The 19,306-nt window shown below is 37.9% G+C and overlaps 2 protein-coding genes across 2 annotated transcripts; one reads left to right on the top strand and one right to left on the bottom strand.

Moving 5' to 3' along the window:
• Positions 1–140: 140 nt before the first annotated feature.
• Positions 141–6,112, top strand: LOC129111938 (keratin, type I cytoskeletal 18-like). The gene is made up of 9 exons (XM_054624100.1): positions 141–167; positions 1,856–2,224; positions 3,115–3,197; positions 3,353–3,509; positions 3,601–3,762; positions 3,858–3,983; positions 4,403–4,632; positions 4,932–4,966; positions 5,738–6,112. Exons 2-9 carry the CDS (start codon positions 1,889–1,891, stop codon positions 6,091–6,093), a joined length of 1,485 nt encoding a protein of 494 aa, XP_054480075.1. The 5' UTR covers positions 141–167; positions 1,856–1,888; the 3' UTR covers positions 6,094–6,112.
• Positions 6,113–7,184: 1,072 nt separating this feature from the next.
• Positions 7,185–14,967, bottom strand: arpc2 (actin related protein 2/3 complex, subunit 2). Its single transcript, XM_054623820.1, has 10 exons — positions 14,716–14,967; positions 12,978–13,012; positions 12,372–12,484; positions 10,889–10,934; positions 10,460–10,646; positions 10,155–10,248; positions 9,392–9,518; positions 9,180–9,280; positions 8,241–8,341; positions 7,185–7,348 (listed from the first exon to the last, which is right to left on the bottom strand). The coding sequence occupies exons 1-10, from the start codon at positions 14,787–14,789 to the stop codon at positions 7,327–7,329; spliced, it is 900 nt and encodes a 299-aa protein (XP_054479795.1). The 5' UTR covers positions 14,790–14,967; the 3' UTR covers positions 7,185–7,326.
• Between the last annotated feature and the right edge of the window lie 4,339 nt (positions 14,968–19,306).

The raw sequence follows: 19,306 nt of genomic DNA on the forward strand, positions 1-19,306 counted from the left end.
TGCACTGCTGCAATTTGATTGGCTGTTCGTCTCTGTCGTCATTCGCTATCAAGAAAAGCTTGACATTTAACACCTGAGGGCCTCCTTATTCTGAGGAAATGGACAACAACAAGCTTCAAACATGACGGCGGATACAAACGGGACTAGAAAGTTGAGGAGGAAAAAAGGTATGTACCCAGTCGTATTTTTAACCTGTTGTGGGAAAAAACGCAAAGAATGGCCCCAAAAAACTGCACTCTGTGTCTTTATATATGAGACTTTAATTTATTTATATAATTGTCCACAAGGTGGCGCCCTACATGTACCTCCACCATTGTATACGTGCAGTGAAGCGAGCAAAGGGAGACACTTTTTTATGGCCTCCGGTTACAGAATGAATGACAGCAGGCGGAGGCTGATTAAAATCATGCTCCAGGATTGTAAACAGATTTTTTTTTACATTTTTTTATACCCTCAACAAATGATTTTAGTTTCTTTGAAATAGTTCTGAATATTGTTCTGCTTTTACGACAGATAGTGACATTTTGCGTTGGTTCAAATGGCAAATAAATAAAACAAACAAAAGAAAATGCACAAAAATATTAAATGAAATAATTCGAATATTTTAGCTCACTAAAAAATAACATCAATAAAAGAGAAAAATGCACTATCCTTTATATGTTTATTTTAAATATATTATACAGTACCAGTCAAAAGTTTTGGACACACCTTCTCATTCAATGGTTTTTCTTTATTTTTATTTTTATTGTTTTCTATATTGTATATTAATATTGAAGACATCCAAACTATGAAGGAACACATATGGAATTATGTGGTAAACAAACAAATGCTCAACAAACCCAGAATATGTTTTATATTTTACATTCTTCAAAGTAGTTGAATGAGAAGGTGTGTCCAAACTTTTGACTGGTACTGTATATATAATGTATGTCTTCTTATTTTATATATATATAAATGTATGTCTTCTTATTTTATATATATATAAATGTATGTCTTATTTTATATATAAATGTATGTCTTCTTTTATACAGTACCAGTCAAAAGTTTGGACACACCTTCTCATTCAATGGTTTTTCTTTATTTTTATTTTTATTGTTTTCTATATTGTAGATTAATATTGAAGACATCCAAACTATGAAGGAACACATATGGAATTATGTGATAAACAAACAAATGCTCAACAAACCAGAATATGTTTTATATTTTACATTCTTCAAAGTAGTTGAATGAGAAGGTGTGTCCAAACTTTTGACTAGTACTGTATAAATATAATAGATTGCACTATTTATTAAAATTATTTTATTTAGTTATAGACTAACTTTTTTGTTTTGACCTTTTTTGAAAAATAAAAAATATATATAATTCACCTAATATGTATGGAGGGGAATATCTTAATTGACCATTTAATTAATGGAGCTAAACTGTTATAGAAAAAAAAAAAAAAAAAAAAAAATGTAATTTACTCACTTTGTCAATCAACTGGACGAACTTGTCGTTGAGTCCGACCAGGTCGTCCTTCTCCCTGGATTTGCCCGACGGGTCGATCTTGTAGCTTTTGGCCGGGCCCTTGTAGGACTGGCTGCTGTAATCTCTTGGCTTAGACATATCGGAGCTTGTAACAGGAGAGATGACACCCATAAACTGCCTACATCCCCTCCGGATCACCTGCTTTTAAGGTGGACAAGGCCCACCCATCACCTCCCCAACACTCTGCATGCGTCCAATCAAGAGAGGTGCAAAATAAAAATAAAACTTGAAATACTTCATTTTTGAGTTGGAACCAGTTTGTCCATGGGAGGATGCATGCGTAAAAACCCAGGTATAAAACCTACCTGTCTCCATCACCTCCATCCAGACGGGTCTCTCTGTCCTTCTGCTCCCTGCAATCATGTCTTCAAACACGGCTGCCAGCATGTTCGGTGGAGCCGGAGGAAGAGGCTCCAGGGTGTCTGTGGCCAGCCTGGCTGGGCTGCGTAATATGCTGCGTAACGAGCCGGACAGGGACTCTGCTCCTGGAGCTCAAGCAACACCTGCCGAGGGAGACAAGCAGACACTGCGGGGATTGAACGACCGGCTGTCAGGCTACCTGGGCAGGGCGAGGCAGCTGGAGAAGGAAAACGACGACCTGGAGAAAGAGATTGATGGTGTTTTGGCCCAGAGGAAAACACCTGAGGGGCGCGACTGGGATGAGGTTGAGAAACCCCTGGATGATCTCAAGAAGCAGGTTGGTTATCAGGTTTCATTCTTAGTCCAAAAATACATTTGCATATTCTCATGAGATATATATATATATATATTTATTATATTCCTTTATTGATCCCCATGGGGGAAATTCTAGTACAGCAGCTCAACTACACAGACAGACAATAAATACACATACTATACAACTACACAGACAATAAATTACTATACAACTACACAGACACAGACAATATACAACTACAACTACACAAGAAATAAATACAATACTATACAACTTTGTTGACAATAAATTTGTTTATACTATACATTCCATACAGTTCCTTCATACAATAAATACATGTATACAACAAAATAAATCTATAGAAAAAAATAAAAAAATAACATGAAAAACCATTGAATGAGAAGGTGTGTCAGCAAACCAGACTGTGGTATAAAAGAAGACATTGTTATACAGTCTGATGGCAGTGGGCACAAATATATATATATATATATATATATATATATATACGTATTATTGTATTCGTATTAGTTGTTGCACTCACTGTATTCGTATCAGTTTGCTGCACTTATTGAATTCGTATTCGTTTACTGCACTTATCCTATTTGTAGTAGTTTGTAGCACTTATTGTATTCGTATTAGTCTGTTGCAATTATTGTTTTCGTAGTAATTTGCCTCTGCACTATACTTTTGCTCTGGTTTATGCTTTTAGATGCTTGTTTAAGAAAGGAGATGCACTTATGACTTCTGGTGACTAGTAGTTCTCTTGAATACCTATGTTGAATACACTTCCTGTAAGTCGCTTTGGATAAAAGCGTCTGCTAAATGACTGTAATGTAATGTAATGTAATGTGTATATATATATATATATATATATATTACTGGTAATAAACATCATGCATTAATCTTCTTAGATCAAAGACATCACCATGGACAACGCCAAGCTGCTGCTCCAGATTGAAAACACCAAACTGGCCAATGAAGACTTCAAGAAAAAGTGAATATCATGCAATCTTTTTATTTTTTTGGAAATAAAATTGGTTTAGGAAAAAAAAAAAGACCAAAATTAAACATTAAGTTCAGTAAACTTGATTCATTTTTTTCCCCAGTAGTTTGTGTGGATCATTTTTTGGTTCCTCTCCTTGTACGCAGGCTGGACGATGAGAAAAGAAATGAGAAAGAATTAGAGAAAGAACTGGATGATCTGAAGAAAACCATTGAGGAAACCCAGCTGACCCACGTGCAGACAAAGAAAGAGATCGATCTGGTGAAGGAAGAGGTCACTCGTCTCGAGCAGGAACACAAAGAGGTGAGACGTGAAAACAAACACACTTCAAGAATGTGTAACAAAATTGTATCTTGTGAAATCTGAGGCAAACTTGTAACTGCCGCTCTCGTAGGAGGTGGATGTCCTGCGTGAGAAGATCAAGGACTCTGAGGTGAAGGTGGAGATTGAGTCTCAAAACTCCGACCTGGCTGAGATTGTCAACAAGATCCGCTTTCAGTACGATAAGCTAGCCAAGAAGAACCTGAAGGACACAGATGACTGGTACCAGAGCAAGGTACGTTACCTGCAGGATCTTTAAGTCAGTCTTTCTCTCTTCAGTCCATCTCCCCTGTTCATCTCACCATTTTCATCTCATTTTTCCCTCTCCAGTTTGAAAACATCGAGGTGGTGGAGGCCCAAAATGACAAGGATTTGAACTCTGGAAAGTCAGAGCTCAAGGAACTGCTGAAACAGCGGAAAACTCTGGAAATTAGGATCCAGGGTTTTCACAGCAAGGTAACCACACACAAGTCTGTTCAGAAGTTTGGAGACGCCTTTTTTTGACACATAAGACCTAAACATCAATATTTTCCATGTTTTTAAAATAATCACTCCGCAGCTTTTGCAAAACTCCTGCGTGACATTAGACACCAGTCAGAATGATAAAATTGCATACCTGACTACCCTGTCATTACCATGTAAACACGCTACTTTAAACCAGACAAACTCTTCATCCGTCTCACTGCCACCTGGATCTGCTCTTGCAAAACAAAACAAACTATGAACATTTAAAAGGTCAAGGCATCCAAGAAGTCACGAGGAAACAATCCGTTTAACATCTGGCCTCCTTGGTCTAAAATCTAACTACAAAAGACATTAGAGGACAGGACCCCCAAAAAGAGGCTTAAAAAAATCACTTGACATTTTCCTTTCAGATCCACAATTTGGAGGAGGCTCTGAGTAGATCCAAAATGGAGTACAATCAGAGCCTGGGCCCCGTCAACCAGAGGATACTGGACCTGGAGGCGGAGCTGAAGGAGGTGAGGGCACAGGTGGAGCGCCACGTGGAAAACAACAAGAACCTGCTGTGTGTGAAGATGAAGCTGGAGGCGGAAATGGATAACTACCAGCGGCTGCTGCAAGGCATAACTGCCGACCCCGAAAGGTGAGGACCGTGGCAGCTCAGAAATGATGGTTGTATGACATCAGAGCTTTAGATGTATCCTATTGGCTGAAATTAAATTCTGACACATCTCTGCCCAGGAGAAATAATACTTGGGATAGAAAGTCATCTGCTAGCTGTAGCATCTTCTTGTCTAACTCTCAGAAAGAAAGGGATAAATGTATTTAACAAAATCATCATCTGGTTCTTTTTAAAGGTTTAATGCGATAGCATAAACACACATAAGCATGGTGTACCTGTTTCCCACTCGTTAGCATACTTATCCTCCTCTTTCCCGACAGCTTGGAGTTTTCTTTAGAAGCTGCGTTGACCAGCGGTAAGTTCTGGATCTGGCCTGACAAAAAAACAAAACTATTTGAAATAGAATCACAAAGCCCCCAGCATGTTCGTGTTGTTTTTCGGATGGAAAAGTTTATCTCTGCTGACAAGAAAGTTCTGGGAAAACTACTGACTGACATGCTTTCTAATTGGCTCCTTTCACACAGAAAAAAATATTCAAAATGATCAGAATTTGATTCCCAACTGTCGATTTGAAAGAGCTAGAAAGGTGTAATAAATACGGTTGACATTCCTCACTGAACAGGTTTGTAACATGGAATGGCCATATGGTTTACACCTTTCTATTCTTTTAAAATCAACAGATTGCGCTATTGTACGTGCAGAGTTAAACTTGAAATCTAACCCTCGCATCCCCTGTTGAACATGACGCTTATTTGCTTCCTTGCCACCAATGAGAAGAGAAGACACCTCTTCTACACCCCTCTCAAAGATATCCATCTCCTCGTCTGATTCTGAGTCTGAAAACAGACCAAGCGTCTTTCTTGAAATGTCAAACCATTCCTTTAAACCTGGTTGTGTCACTGAACTGCACCCAACTGTTTTTGTCACATTTCACCCTGTAACTGCATGCATCGCACACCCGATTCTAACACAACACTGGAATCATATTTTAAATGATCAATCGCAAAAAAAGGAAAATCTAATTTCTTTATCCTGTTCACTTGACTCTCTCGTAGGATCACACACAAATTTAAAGAGAGCTGAAGGGCCAAAAGGATGCTAAACATATTTATATCTTGTTTTACAGATCAGCAAAAGCCTGACGAAATGGCGCCCAAGCAGCAGGAAGAAGTGAGAGAAGAAGCCCCTGTGAGGCAAGAATCCCCCTCTGACAAATCCACTCCCCCTAAAACCCCTGAAGTGGAGGAAGGAGACCTCATGAAGAACATGAAGGCTGAGGTCAACAACGCAGCAACTCCAGCTGCACCAAGCAAAAAGAAAAAACCCAAGACCAAAAATAAGAAAGGCTCATCCTCTTCCTCCTCCTCATCTTCTTCTTCCTCCTCCTCATCTTCTTCTTCCTCCTCCTCATCTTCTTCCTCCTCCTCCTCCTCCGATGAAGATGAAAAGCCCAAGAAAGAGAATGAAGAGGCCAAAGCCTGATCTTAAAAGCTTTTCTGTCACTAAGCCAAGTATCATATTCTTTCCTTCTGTTGCTGTCTAACCTGTTGAAGTTACTATGAGGTTGTCACTAAATAAAAGTTTGATTCAAAAAAGATGTCGCCAAGCTGGGTTTCATTTACTTACTCTTCTGATACATGATGTTGTTTTTCCTTCTCATTTACCTTCATAAAATATACTTTAATAATCACAAAGTGCAGTGATTCTCAATCAGGGATACTTCAGCAAAAACATTGTGACAAAAAGACAACTAGAAGGTAAACTATCAATGGTTGAAACATCCAAGTGACGTTACAAGTATAAATGCATTTGCATGTGTATTTACTGTAATTATAATAATTCTACTCCTACTGAAAAGATTATGATTTACAGATTATGACTTCCATATGAAGAAATGTAGCAAGAAACAAATATCTACTAGAGAAATCTGCCAAAATGTCACTGTCAGGTGGAAACTTAAAATGTCCTTAATGTCATTAGCACCCTTGTTTTTTCAGGCACGTTTTAGTTTAAAATATATTTAAATATATTTAAAAAGTCCTCAAACCAAATTGGAAAGCCATTATGCCAAAGTTGAGTATTTCCAATTCACAGGCTAGTTTATGCAATTTCTTTTCTAAATGAAACCTTATTATTGTCAAAGAAAATAAGCATGACGAAGTAAATCAATTGAGACAAAATATTCTATGTGCAATGAAATTGTGGGGAGAAAATAATAGCATAAGTGTTTGTTTTTTTAAGAGTGATTTCTTTTATTTTTTCAAATGACAATGGTACAGACGACATGAAAGCACAGAGGGAGGAAAGAGGGGGGGGGGGGTTGAAATCATCCAATTGATGGATATTGCATGGTGAGGGTCGAGGGGCAAGCAAGAGTACCAAATGGAGTAAAAGATATCGTATCAAAAATTTCAATTTTTTTTTCATATATATATTTATATAGGACTAATAATTCTCTTTAACTATGCAAAAGCAGGGAATGCCCATGTTTCCGTTTATCTTGAGCCATGGCTTTCCCTAAGTAGAGCCAACATTATTATTCATTTTAAAAAAAAAAAAAAAAAGGGGGGGGGGGACTGGACACGTGTTTGGGGGCTGGGCGGGGGGGGGGGGGGGCATTTAGAAGAGTCCTGTCCGATGTGGCGTCTCAGTGAAGCGCGTTTGGGCTTGTCCACGGGGTTTAGGATTACTCTGGTCGTGTTGGTGGGGCGGGCCTCAGCGGGAGAATGTTTTTCCACTGAAAAATCAAACAAAGACACTTCTTAGGCGCCACACAATAGGACATAACACCAAACAGGTTATCATCTTCCCTGGTACTCCACTCAGACTTCAACCCCTTAAAGAGGAATCATAGTTTGTTGCAACATACAACTGTGTTAGCTGCTTTAACTACATCTAAAATGATTTTTTTTTTAGGGGAATAATTTGGCTTTTTGGGCAATGTTTTGGTTGAAACAGCTAACAGAACTGAATGTTGCAACATATAATCCTCCTCTTCTCTTGTCTTCTGGTTGCCAGCGCCATCAGAGCCACTATAAAATTACTTTCATCGATGGACTTGGCAATAAACTTTATAGTCAAACATATAACTCTCACGGAATTGTGTTATAATTTAAGTCTGCAAACTTATTTAACAATAAGTGATTGACACTTCCAGTTTCGGTTCTATATTCCTGAACGTTTCTTAGCCGATGACATATTTTTATATCTTCAAACACAGAATCCATATGAAACGTTTCTCCCTCTTCGAAACTCACAAACATGACGGCTATGGGGGCTTCCTGATTGTTTCAGTTACACGTTAACCACAGAACAAAGACTCTCTTTGCTCCGAGTTTGTATTTCCCAATTATTTCAAAAGATGCAGGGCTAATAAACTGTGTCTGTGCAACTGATTTCAGGTTTTAGAAAAGCAGAGAGCTGTAAAAATTCCTCCCTCACTCACTTCAAGCACTGTAAAAACTGTGTTGGCATACAGTCACACACCTCAAAAACACACAAACTTACAGATGGGAAATGAAGGAGTGGTAAAATTAAATGAAAGAAAATAAGAAATAGGATTAAAATTCCCAAATTTGATTCATGGCCTCAAAAAAAACCACCACAAAGAAAGAATCGTGACTACGTACGACATGGTCTTCATCTCCTTCTTCTCGGCGTCGGGTCGAGCGCGGTTCAGCACCTTGAGGAAGTCTGACGTCTTGGCCCTCATGCGTGTGTGAATGTAGGCCTTCGGAAGAAAAACGATCACATATGAGGAGATTCTCATCACACAAACAAGTGTCGACAAAGTTTCTTTATCTATCTATAGAGATGCACATACAGAATTTTTTCTTTTGTGAAAAATAGGATGAAAAACATGTTTTGTCACGTGCGACAGCGGTGGTTTTGACGGTGTGGAACCACAAGTTACTATCCCTTTATCTATCCGTGATGTTACCCGCGCAGACTCCCTGCTGTCTGGGGGCAAAAACATCCAATTTCAAATTCCATTACCTGCACCCTGAACACCAGGTGTTTTCAAAATAACACAACAGCATGAAACATGCCTCTGAAATGCATGCCGTCTGACAATTTCCTTTGAAAAACGTGTTTAGAGTCGATAAGAGCTCAAAGGGAAGGTTCTCGTCAGGAAGGGCCCTTGTTTGATCTCACCTGTGGCGGCGCTTTCTATTGTGGAGAGGGAGCCTCAAACTTGATTTATCGTGTCATGTATCGTGTTATCAGCATCAAGCCTTAAAGTATCACTACAGTTTACTGATTATCTGTCCAAACATAATGATTACAGTACTTGCACGAGATAATCACAAATTTAGAGCCAAGAAACAGCAAGAAAATACAACAATAATTATCTAAAAGGGCCTAATTTTACGTCAGAGCTTAATGAAAAGGTTCCCAAAAGATTATGTTTTCGGTAACATCGATGTGCACTCTGCTCCAAAGAGTCTCAAAGATTAAAAAAAAAAAAAAAAACAACCTGACAGAATATACATGTTTTTAAATCCTTGAAAGGAAAACTTGCTGGAGAATGTCTCTGATTTCTTTGGTCGTGGTTAAGTTGAACTGACCTTGGAGCACTTTATGTGGTAGTGCAGGTAGTCCCTGAAGGTGTGGATGAGGTTGATGGTGTTGTCTCTGGCATTGGTATTGGTGTGACGTGGGAACAGGACTGAAAAAAGATTTTTTAAAAAAAATCAGTGTAAAGATACCAGTATCAGATTTACAGATTAGTCAAATAATTACAGTAGTTGATCTTCAAGCCGATTGCTTTTGTACTGACCAAAGGTGATGTATCCAATGTTGTCCCCGACAGCAGCGTCGGTGTCCTTCAGCTCCAGTGGCGGCTCCCTGTGGCTGAACAGCACCTGGGGGGCTGTGTGGCTGGCTCGCCGACCCTCCTTGAACTCCTACACACAGAACAAGTCAGTGGACAGAAACACTCCATTACTTCCATGCCTGGTTTAACATCCATCCCTTCCAAAAATTAAAAAGGAAAAATGTTATTCCAACAGCAAAGAATTAAATCTGTACAGCTCTTAAGATTAGCTTGTTAGCTATTTCGCTAATTTAGTTAGCTACAGGTTGCTGGAGCTAATGTGATCCTAGAAGGTCAGCTAGGCTTTGTAGCTAACCGAAATGAAATATAAATAAATAGCGTTTCAGCTAATACTGAGAGTGCTATGCTACATAACATTAGCTGCCTTCTTTCCCACATTATTGCCCCCAATTCCAACATATTAGTGCTCCATTCGGGTGATGCACGCCAAACAGGGAAAACAGAAAAAGCTTGGGAGTCACACATTATTCAAAGATGGTCATTTTCAGCCTTGCGTTTTTTTGTTGTTGTTGTATTGTGCTTCGGTAACAAGAGACACTAGAATGAATATCTCTTTTGTGTTTAGCTGAATCCACTGACTGAATACTGGGTTTTTAATTCTGTGTAACTGCCATTTTGCCAGCGGCTTGTGGACTACCTTGCTGCAGTCTCGTATAACCTCTCTAAATTTCCCTCAGTAACTTCATGTACAGATGGCCTCACACACCTGCATGAAAACTTTGCCGATGATGACGTCGTCGTCGTCTTTGAACACTGTGCTGAAAACAACTGTCACTCTGTCTTTCTTGGCCTCCAGATACCTGAGAGGAAGGAAAAAAAATGTCGGAGGTTTAAAAATGAGATAGTACATAAACTAAAGAATTTGTCAATCCAAGGGACTGCAAATATTCTTTTTAGCTCTGTAACATCATACGTGGCGGTCTTATAATCAACCTGTTTTCATTTTATTAGCCAACAATTCAATCCACACGGTCACATCTCAGTTAAATAAATATCTAAATTTGCATTTACATGGACTCATCCTCTCTGTAGTGGACCACGGCCCTCTCCTCGCCCTCTTTGCCCTCTTCCTGGAACTTGAAGTACTTTTCAAACACTGAGGCGAAACAGTTCCTCTTCAGCATCCCCGCCTGGTGGACGACCTCGTCTTTATTGGCCGGTAGCGCGTCCAGATCGTAGAGGAGGGACACGTTGTAGCCTGGGAGGAAAACCGGATCAGAAACGGAGCGATTAGGATTACAGATTGTACAAAATCTACAGCGAGTAATGTCTCATTGTTAGCCATTACTTTTAATTTTTATATTAAAAGGAGAAATTGAGCGACCACAAACAAACAAATACCGGAAGAAAAAAAAAGATGTAGAAATGAGGAACAAAGTGGCTGTGTGGGAGTTAGCCGCCTATCAATCTCATGCAATCAGTAACTTAATGAGAGCTTACCAGACTCTGTTGAAACCAGGAAATTCCCATAGATCCTCTTGAGCAGCTGAAATTAAAAACAACCTTTTATTTTTTTTATCTCACTTCTCTAAAACACAGACATACAGAAAAACCACTACACAAAGGCAAAAGAAAAAAAGAATATGAAGGTCAAGAGCAAAATCTTAGTTCACAGGAAAGGAAATGTTATGTAATGCAAAACACTGTAAATGTGTTTTTAAAAATCAGATTATCACGTAAGAAGTCATTGTCATTGCCTGTGGGAATTCTCAGGTAGTTCGAAGAGACAAGAAACTGGCAGGAGTTTCAAAACTAATAAAAAAGCAGAGAAAGAACAATAGGAACACTATGTAGCGCAGCAGGAAGGAGGTTGGTGATTTAACAACACGGGGGCCTCCTCTGTAATGGATACCTGTCGTTGTGGAATGAAGTAGACTTCGCAGGAATATGCAAATCAAAACTAAGGTTTGGCAATAACTAACCACCAAAGGTCAACAAAAGACAGAGCGTAGTATGCTATGTTCTGTCTTATTTTAATCTGAGCAGCAAAACTAAACCGGTAAAATGAGGAAGAGATTAGAATGTGTGAGAATAAAAGGAGCCCCCCTCCTCCTCCTCCTCCTCCTCCCCCCGACTGCTTTCTAAAAAGACTTTTCACAGGCTGATTAACTGAACCATTCACTTATCCCTCTGCTCTTCAGTTTTAGGCAACAAGGAGGGAAGATGCTGGACGGCAGCCAAGACATTCACACACGGTGGCTGCTGCTCTCAGTAAGCATTTCCTCGCCCGGGGTGAGTCACACAACTCACTTCCTGTTTCTACCAGAAGCCCAGGCAGCTGCTTTCTTCCTTACATGGCAACAGAGCTCTTGTGGTGGAGGTGTGTGTGTGTGTGTGTGTGTGTGTGTGTGTGTGTGTGTGTGTGTGTGATAGTGTGTGTGTGTGTGTGTGTGTGCAGATAGCAATCATGACCTCATACTGCTTTTTTTTTTTTAAACTTAATCAGTTCAAAATTAACACCAAAACCTGTTAGAAATCATCAGTTTATCAGTGTTCTTTGTTTTAGTGTTGCAGCAGTGCAATTTCATAAGTTGACCGGTGTTCAAACAACAGTTAAAAAATCATAAATATATAATGAAGCAACTGTTGACCTCTGCGTGACCAATTCATTTTTTAGTGTGAGAAAACCATTCACACATTTTTAAGACTTTTAAACTCAAGATTACGACCTAAAAGACAAGAACATTTCAGTTTATGAAACATGAAAACATAATTTCAGCCACTCAAAGGTTTGTCCAGGGACTAACAGACAGCCTGGTCCATGTTAGATGTGTTTATACAGTATGTGAACTTGTGTTTAAAGATGTGAATATGGGTATTACGAATTTGAAACCACACATAACTGAGCGTTCGTGAGGCCCCGTTTCTGTCTGGGCAGGCACAGAGGAACATTTTCTACGTTATGTTATGTTATGTTATGTACCTCGTCAGCCCCATGCTCCTGCAGCTCCTTGTAGAACTTCAGGGAGATGCTGACCATCACTTTGGTCTTTTCCCCATTGGGGTTGGAGATGTGGTACAAGACGCCATCGAAATCTGCAGCAGAGGTGAACGTTAAACATTAGAGCCTGCAGGTGACTGATGAGGGGCGACCTCCTAACCCTTTCATTCTGGCAACTTGACACCAAACACGTTTTGTACTTGGGACAACTGTTCCTTATCAATTAGTGACCTCAATACATTGCGATATATTAGAATATTTCAGAGAATTTCACATGTGAGATGTAACACTTGGTGTCTTCTAGCAGCGATTACTGGCAAGGCTGAGAATGCGTAACAGGTTGATTGCATAATTGGAATATCCTCCAGCAATAGCATTAAAGCTTTACACATATCAAGACTCAGCAGATGGAAAATTCTACTCTAGCAATGTAGTAGTAGTAGAAAAGGTTTGGTTTTATTTGAATGTCTTTACACTTGGCCACAACCAAGCTGTTAAAGAATTGTGTGGTCGGATCTAAACAAGGACTTTCAAAGACAACGCATACAGTGTAAAGCTGTAGTTAGACAAGATGCAACATAATCTCACCTGCAAACGTCACATCTACGGCCTCTGGTTTGGTTCTGCAGGGAGAAAAATCAAATTAGGAGACGTATGACGCATAAAGTAAATACAATCATAAATCGTTAAGTCACATATCATTTCGAAAATACTGTACGGCTCGGACTGTGTTCAATATAATCCAAACTGTCCCCCATTTTAACAGCAAAATAACACATTTGGGTGCTGACATCATGTAATGTAATTTATCGCAATCACATGATGAGTTCCTCGTTACAGATTCTCTATTATGAAGATTTGCTGCTTCCATTACATTTACATTACATTACAGTCATTTAGCAGACGCTTTTATCCAAAGCGACTTACAGGAAGTGTATTCAACATAGGTATTCAAGAGAACTACTAGTCACCAGAAGTCATAAGTGCATCTCCTTTCTTAAACAAGCATCTTAAAGCATAAACCAGAGCAAAAGTATAGTGCAGAGGCAAATTACTACGAAAACAACAATAATTGCAACAGACTAATACGAATATAATAACACTAGGCTTCAGGAAAAGTAGGATGGGCACTCTTAATTATTTAATGAGCCTTTAATGGACGTAGTGATACGATTCTTGCAGGCAGAGTCACTATTTATTTAGTCTTTATGCTCTGATTTCAAACTAAAACAGTCTGGATTGCACAATATCTTCTTTTTTTGGGTTTTTTTCAAAACCAGCTAGGGTATATAACTAGAATACGTAATGCATGGATATGTTTTTAAAGCTGGATGCTCCAAGAAGCTGCACAGAGCTCGGACTTGACTCAGCTTGACTTCAGGAATGCGGAAGCTGGGGGGGAGAGAGAGAGACAGAGAGACAGAGAGAGAGAGACAGAGAGATAGAGATAGAGAGAGACACAGAGAGAGAGATAGAGAGATAGAGATAGAGAGACAGAGAGAGAGAGACACAGAGAGAGAGACAGAGAGATAGAGATAGAGAGACAGAGAGAGAGAGAGACAGAGAGAGAGAGACAGAGAGAGAGAGAAAGACAGAGAGAGAGACACAGGGAGAGAGATAGAGAGATAGAGAGACAGAGAGAGAGAGAGAGAAAGACAGAGAGAGAGAAAGACAGAGACAGAGAGAGAGAGAGAAAGACAGAGAGAGAGACACAGAGAGAGAGATAGAGAGATAGAGAAAGAGAGACAGAGAAAGACAGAAAGACAGAGACAGAGAGAGAGACACAGAGAGAGAGAGACAGAGACAGAGAGAGAGAGAGACAGAGAGACAGAGGTCCTACGTGGAAAGCATACATTTGGCTTTCAATGCGTGGAAACACCCACTTTAAATACCAGAGTTGTGTTAATGGTTAGTCACGTGGGGGGAAAGGACACCGGAAATGCATTTTTTGTTGTTCTCCTGACAGACCTGTTTAGTCAACAAATGACTTAATTAAATAGCTATGCTGTTTATAAATAGACATTCATGACTGGACATACAGATATCTATATCATTCATTGTGAAAAAGCATACCACAAAAGCAGTGCAAGACACACCCCAGCTCGGGGGCAAAAACACCCAATAAAACATAATTAAATATGTCTTTATGCATTTTAAACCACAAACACGACTAAATATCTGACTTATGCACGGCTGTAAACAGTAATAAACAGTAATAAACCCCTCCTTTGCTCCATTGCGTGCAGCCATCATCTTGCAGGAAAAGCGCTAAAGGGGAAGCTAGCATTGTTAGCATTGTTAGCATCGTTAGCATCGTTAGCCTCACCCATTGGACGCGCCGTCAAACTTCAGCGACAGCGTCTCCTCTATGATACGGTTGTTGATTTCTAACAGGATCATCGCCGGTGTCGAGAAAAAGAAAAAGGAGAGGGGATGATCGGTGCTATTTGTTTGGGATTAAACCTCTTTGTGTCAAATTCTGCAATTTTCTTTTTTTTCTTCCTCTCCCCTGCCTTGACAGATCAGACCGCTTCCGCCTGTCACTTCCGCGTATTTCACAATCAGGACCCCGGGAGGAGGAAGGGGTCCGGGAGGCTGCCTGTCTGAAATTCGTAACGCTGATTTAATGGAAAGAAACGGGTCTGTGATATTTACTTAATAATAATAATAATAATAATAATAATAATAATAATAATAATAATAATAATAATAATAATAATAATAATAATGGATTTTATTTATACAGCACAGTTTAAAATATTTAATGAAATATCAAGGTGCTTTGAAAGTAAAACAATCACAATAATCAAATATTATTATTATTATTATTATTATTATTATTATTATTATTATTATTATTATTATTAATATTAAAAGATTTAAATGTACAGTATATCCACATGGGGGGGGGGGGGGTCGCCTGGTCAGCATGATAATAAATATGATAATAATAATAATAATAAAATGCTAAAAACTAACTAACTAACTAATTATTATTATTATTATTATTATTATTATTATTATTATTATTATTATTATTATATTCCTTTATTGATCCCCATGGGGAAATTCGGGTGTTGCAGCAGCTATATTATACAATAAAAATTAAAATAATATTAAATAAAAGATTTAAATGTACAGTATATCCACATGGGGGGTCGCCTATTATTATTATTATTATTATTATTATTATTATTATTATATTCCTTTATTGATCCCCATAGGGGGAAATTCGGCAGCTCAACTACATATAAATAGATAATAAATACAACATATTATACAATGAAAATTAAAATAATATTAAATAAAAGATTTAAATGTACAGTATATCCACATGGGGGGGTCGCCTGGTCAGCATGATAATAAATATGATAATAATAAAACGCTAAAAACTAATAAAAAATAAAATAAATGGATTCAAGAGTCATGGCTGTGCCAAGTTTCAATCTTATTGTCCAACATTTTTTTTTTACAAAACAGCAAAAACTGTAAGAAGAGACGTCTAAAAAAAATCACCGATATTTACTTTTGCTTCTAGTCTTTTTCTGCCCTTTTTCAGTCATTGTTATTTTGCGTTTATTTTCTAAGTGCTCTTATTACTGTTGATCCATTCAGTGGTTACCAAAGTGACCAGAAACCAAAAACAGGCCATTCTCGTTTGGGGACTTCCATGTTACCCGATGGAGGCTGGAAACAATACTGCAATTTAGTGTCGTGGAGCCTTAATCTCTAAGTAGTGTGACAGCTGTGGGGACATGTTAATCATAATACAATCTAAGAATATATATTAAAACTGAACAACTACCCAAGAAACGCAATCTAAACTACACAAAGCCAAGACCTTAGGGGAAGGCAAACTTACTTGTGATCAGTTTTGCGTGAAACAAATGTCCAAATATACAAAGTATGCAATACAAACGAATACATATTCCTTATGTAAAACATAATTAACGATAATTAATCACCATATCATTACATTACATTACATTACATTACAGTCATTTAGCAGACGCTTTTATCCAAAGCGACTTACAATAAGTGTATACAACATAGGTATTCAAGAGAACTACTAGTCACCAGAAGTCATAAGTGCATCTCCTTTCTTAAACAAGCATCTAAAAGCATAAACCAGAGCAAAAGTATAGTGCAGAAGCAAACTAATACGAATACAATAAGTGCAACAAACTAATACGAATACAATAAGTGCTAAGTGGAAGGCTCAGGTATCAATTGAAGCTATCAAGATTATTACATATACAAGCCATACTGAGACGCTCTATCACGGTACACCAAATAAAAATCATATTATCTACATCACTTTGTTAGTGTAATAAAGCTTATAATAACAGAACCTCCTATACATATAGTTTAGTTTATTGTGTACTACTTTAATTTTACAATGGTCCCATATTTTTAAGGTTTTAAGGTTAATAAGATGACAAATGTTTCAGGCTATTGTTCTTTTCTAACATAGTAAATATGCAGCAATTGTGCAAAATAAGGAGAAAAAAAGTCTCTGGAGTGTTTGAAAATGTATTTATGTGGATTGGTATTGTATTAGCAATTTCAGTCATCTCTTCTTGTGAAACCCCAGTGAAATAAACACAGTATAAACCCTCTAGGCATCATTTACATATCTGTATTTTGATATTTTAAGAGTAAGTCATATCACATCTGCAAGTCTTGATTACCAAACAAGAGAGTGGGCAACCCCCCGGTGCCCGAGATTTCCAGAAACCCCAGAAGCCCCGTATTCACTTGTTTTTTTGGCAATTTGATCTGATCGATCCAAATCGGTTTCGATGTACTTAAACAGATAGATAACTCTGTGGTTCTCACCAGACAGAAAGCAACACAGTCATAATGTTTCCTTTAACATGATAAGTATGAGGGGTGGTAAACTTAAACATAGGCCTCAGTCCATTTACAAGGTATGTCAAGATAACTGCCAGTAATGACCGTACTCGCTGTCACAACGCCTTTAAGTTGAGTGGTTTTGTAAAAGAAGAAGTTCAGGAATGTTATAAAAGAACTACTGTGTAGTTTATGTCCAAAAATAAAGAAGAACCATTAATGCAGAAACACAACCAGCATTCAGTAACTGATGGGTTCATCAAAACTAATATTTTAAAGTCTGATATGTTTTTACTCCAAACCACATTAGTAACACTAGAACACAGCAGCCAACAAGACTGCACTACAAACTGTATGCTTTTTAATTTTCAAAAAATAAGAAAAAATACTCAATTAACTGTTTGGAGATAATGTGACCGCTTATAAAAAAACAGGCTAAATTGTTAATTTTTCACTTTAGACATTTCCAATCTGAACTCATATGGTTTCATTTACATAACTGTAAAGAGGTAAAATTATCCAATATATCACAAAAAATTATTTGATTAGATACAAGCCATTGGACTAAACTAACTAACTGAAAGTAGTTAAAACAAGCGTCACCTGCACCAGCTGCAACAGTAAAATGATACTTGTACTGTACATTCATGCATGAGTATTAACAATTTAATAATGGTATTTATGATAATATATAAGTTGCAGGTGGAATTCCTGATGAACAAGTACTTGAAGTAGCTGATTTTGTACTTTTACCTAAGGAAAATTCTGAATGCAGGACTTGTACTTGTATTGGAGTATTGTTATTATTTTTTTTAAATATATATATTACCTATTTATATCCAAAATGATTATAGAAAACAAGCAGCTGAGAGGACATCAGGGTGGTGACAGCAGTATACTGTCCAAAAGGCAGACCCTTGTTAAATAAAAAACTCATAAAAAGTGTTATCTTTTAGAAAAACGCATGGATACTGCAACACTCCCAATATAAACTAAATTCCAAGCATAGCTGGGAATTTTAAAGGGATTCCTGTTTTATAGTTTTGCAGGAATCATCCCAGTGTAGCTTTAGACACAAACATGTTGATAAGACGATAAAATTGCCTTCAATGTTTACGGCACTTCAAGGTACGAGAAAATATTTCCTCTTCATTGTCAGTCAAACATTTCCATAGAAGTACACACACACATGGACACACAAACACATGCACGCACACACAACCATTGAAGTCATGGCTGTGCCAAGTTTCAATCTTATTGTCCAACTTTTTTTTTTTACAAAACAGCAAAAACTGTAAGAAGAGATGTCTAAAAAAAAATCACTGATATTTACTTTGGCTTCTAGTCTTTTTCTGCCCTTTTTCAGTCATTGTTATTTGTATTAATGTCTAAGTAGTGTGACAGCTGTAGGGACGACAACAGTGAGACAACACGTCGCTATGTTGATTATTGTGCATCGCAGTTCTTAGAACCTGAACGAGGTGATTTATGGAGACAAAGGGGAGGAAGAGGAGACACCTTTGTGTCTGGATACACATTTAGCTTTTCTCAAAGATAAGGGGGATGAGAAGGTTCAGCTTCTATTAGCTTTATCCCCTGTCATTACCGATGGGTGTTTATCATTTTTCTCTGCATGCTCACTGATGCTCAACAAACCAACGACAATAACAACAATCTCAACAAAACAGTCTACCTTGTAACTGATTATTATTTGACTGTTTACACAGCGTGGGGAAATTATGCCGGACTTTTGCAACAGGAAGAGTGAGAACAAAATATTTCATTTCCAGAAAGTCTCACACTGACATCCTGACGTTCTGATTTGTAAAATACCTTTCCACACACCCCTGGTTACCCAATACTTGCAACAGGGTTCCATCACATGTTATCTGGCTATCTGTTTTAGTTGTTTCTAAGATAAAGATCAATCAGCTTACAACATCTGAGTCCATAAAGGATTTTTTCTGCGGTTTACTTTTTTTTACAGATGTTTCTTTTTTTCTAAGGTTAGGAGCTTTATTTTGGAAGAAAATATCATAATTTTGTCGACATACCAAGTGTTA

The sequence above is a fragment of the Anoplopoma fimbria genome, chromosome 22 (genome assembly GCF_027596085.1).
Source record: "Anoplopoma fimbria isolate UVic2021 breed Golden Eagle Sablefish chromosome 22, Afim_UVic_2022, whole genome shotgun sequence".
Lineage (NCBI taxonomy): Eukaryota > Metazoa > Chordata > Actinopteri > Perciformes > Anoplopomatidae > Anoplopoma > Anoplopoma fimbria.

Coding starts and splice junctions, on each gene's coding strand:
- arpc2 (XM_054623820.1), bottom strand. CDS start 14,789: ATGATCCTGTTAGAAATCAACAACCGTATCATAGAGGAGACGCTGTCG. Junction 10,249..10,459: donor TACAGAGAGGATGAGTCCAT/GTAAATGCAAAT, acceptor CCTTCCTCTCAG/GTATCTGGAGGCCAAGAAAG. Junction 8,342..9,179: donor ACCACATAAAGTGCTCCAAG/GTCAGTTCAACT, acceptor TTTCTTCCGAAG/GCCTACATTCACACACGCAT.
- LOC129111938 (XM_054624100.1), top strand. CDS start 1,889: ATGTCTTCAAACACGGCTGCCAGCATGTTCGGTGGAGCCGGAGGAAGA. Junction 3,763..3,857: donor ATGACTGGTACCAGAGCAAG/GTACGTTACCTG, acceptor TTCCCTCTCCAG/TTTGAAAACATCGAGGTGGT. Junction 4,633..4,931: donor ATAACTGCCGACCCCGAAAG/GTGAGGACCGTG, acceptor CTTTCCCGACAG/CTTGGAGTTTTCTTTAGAAG.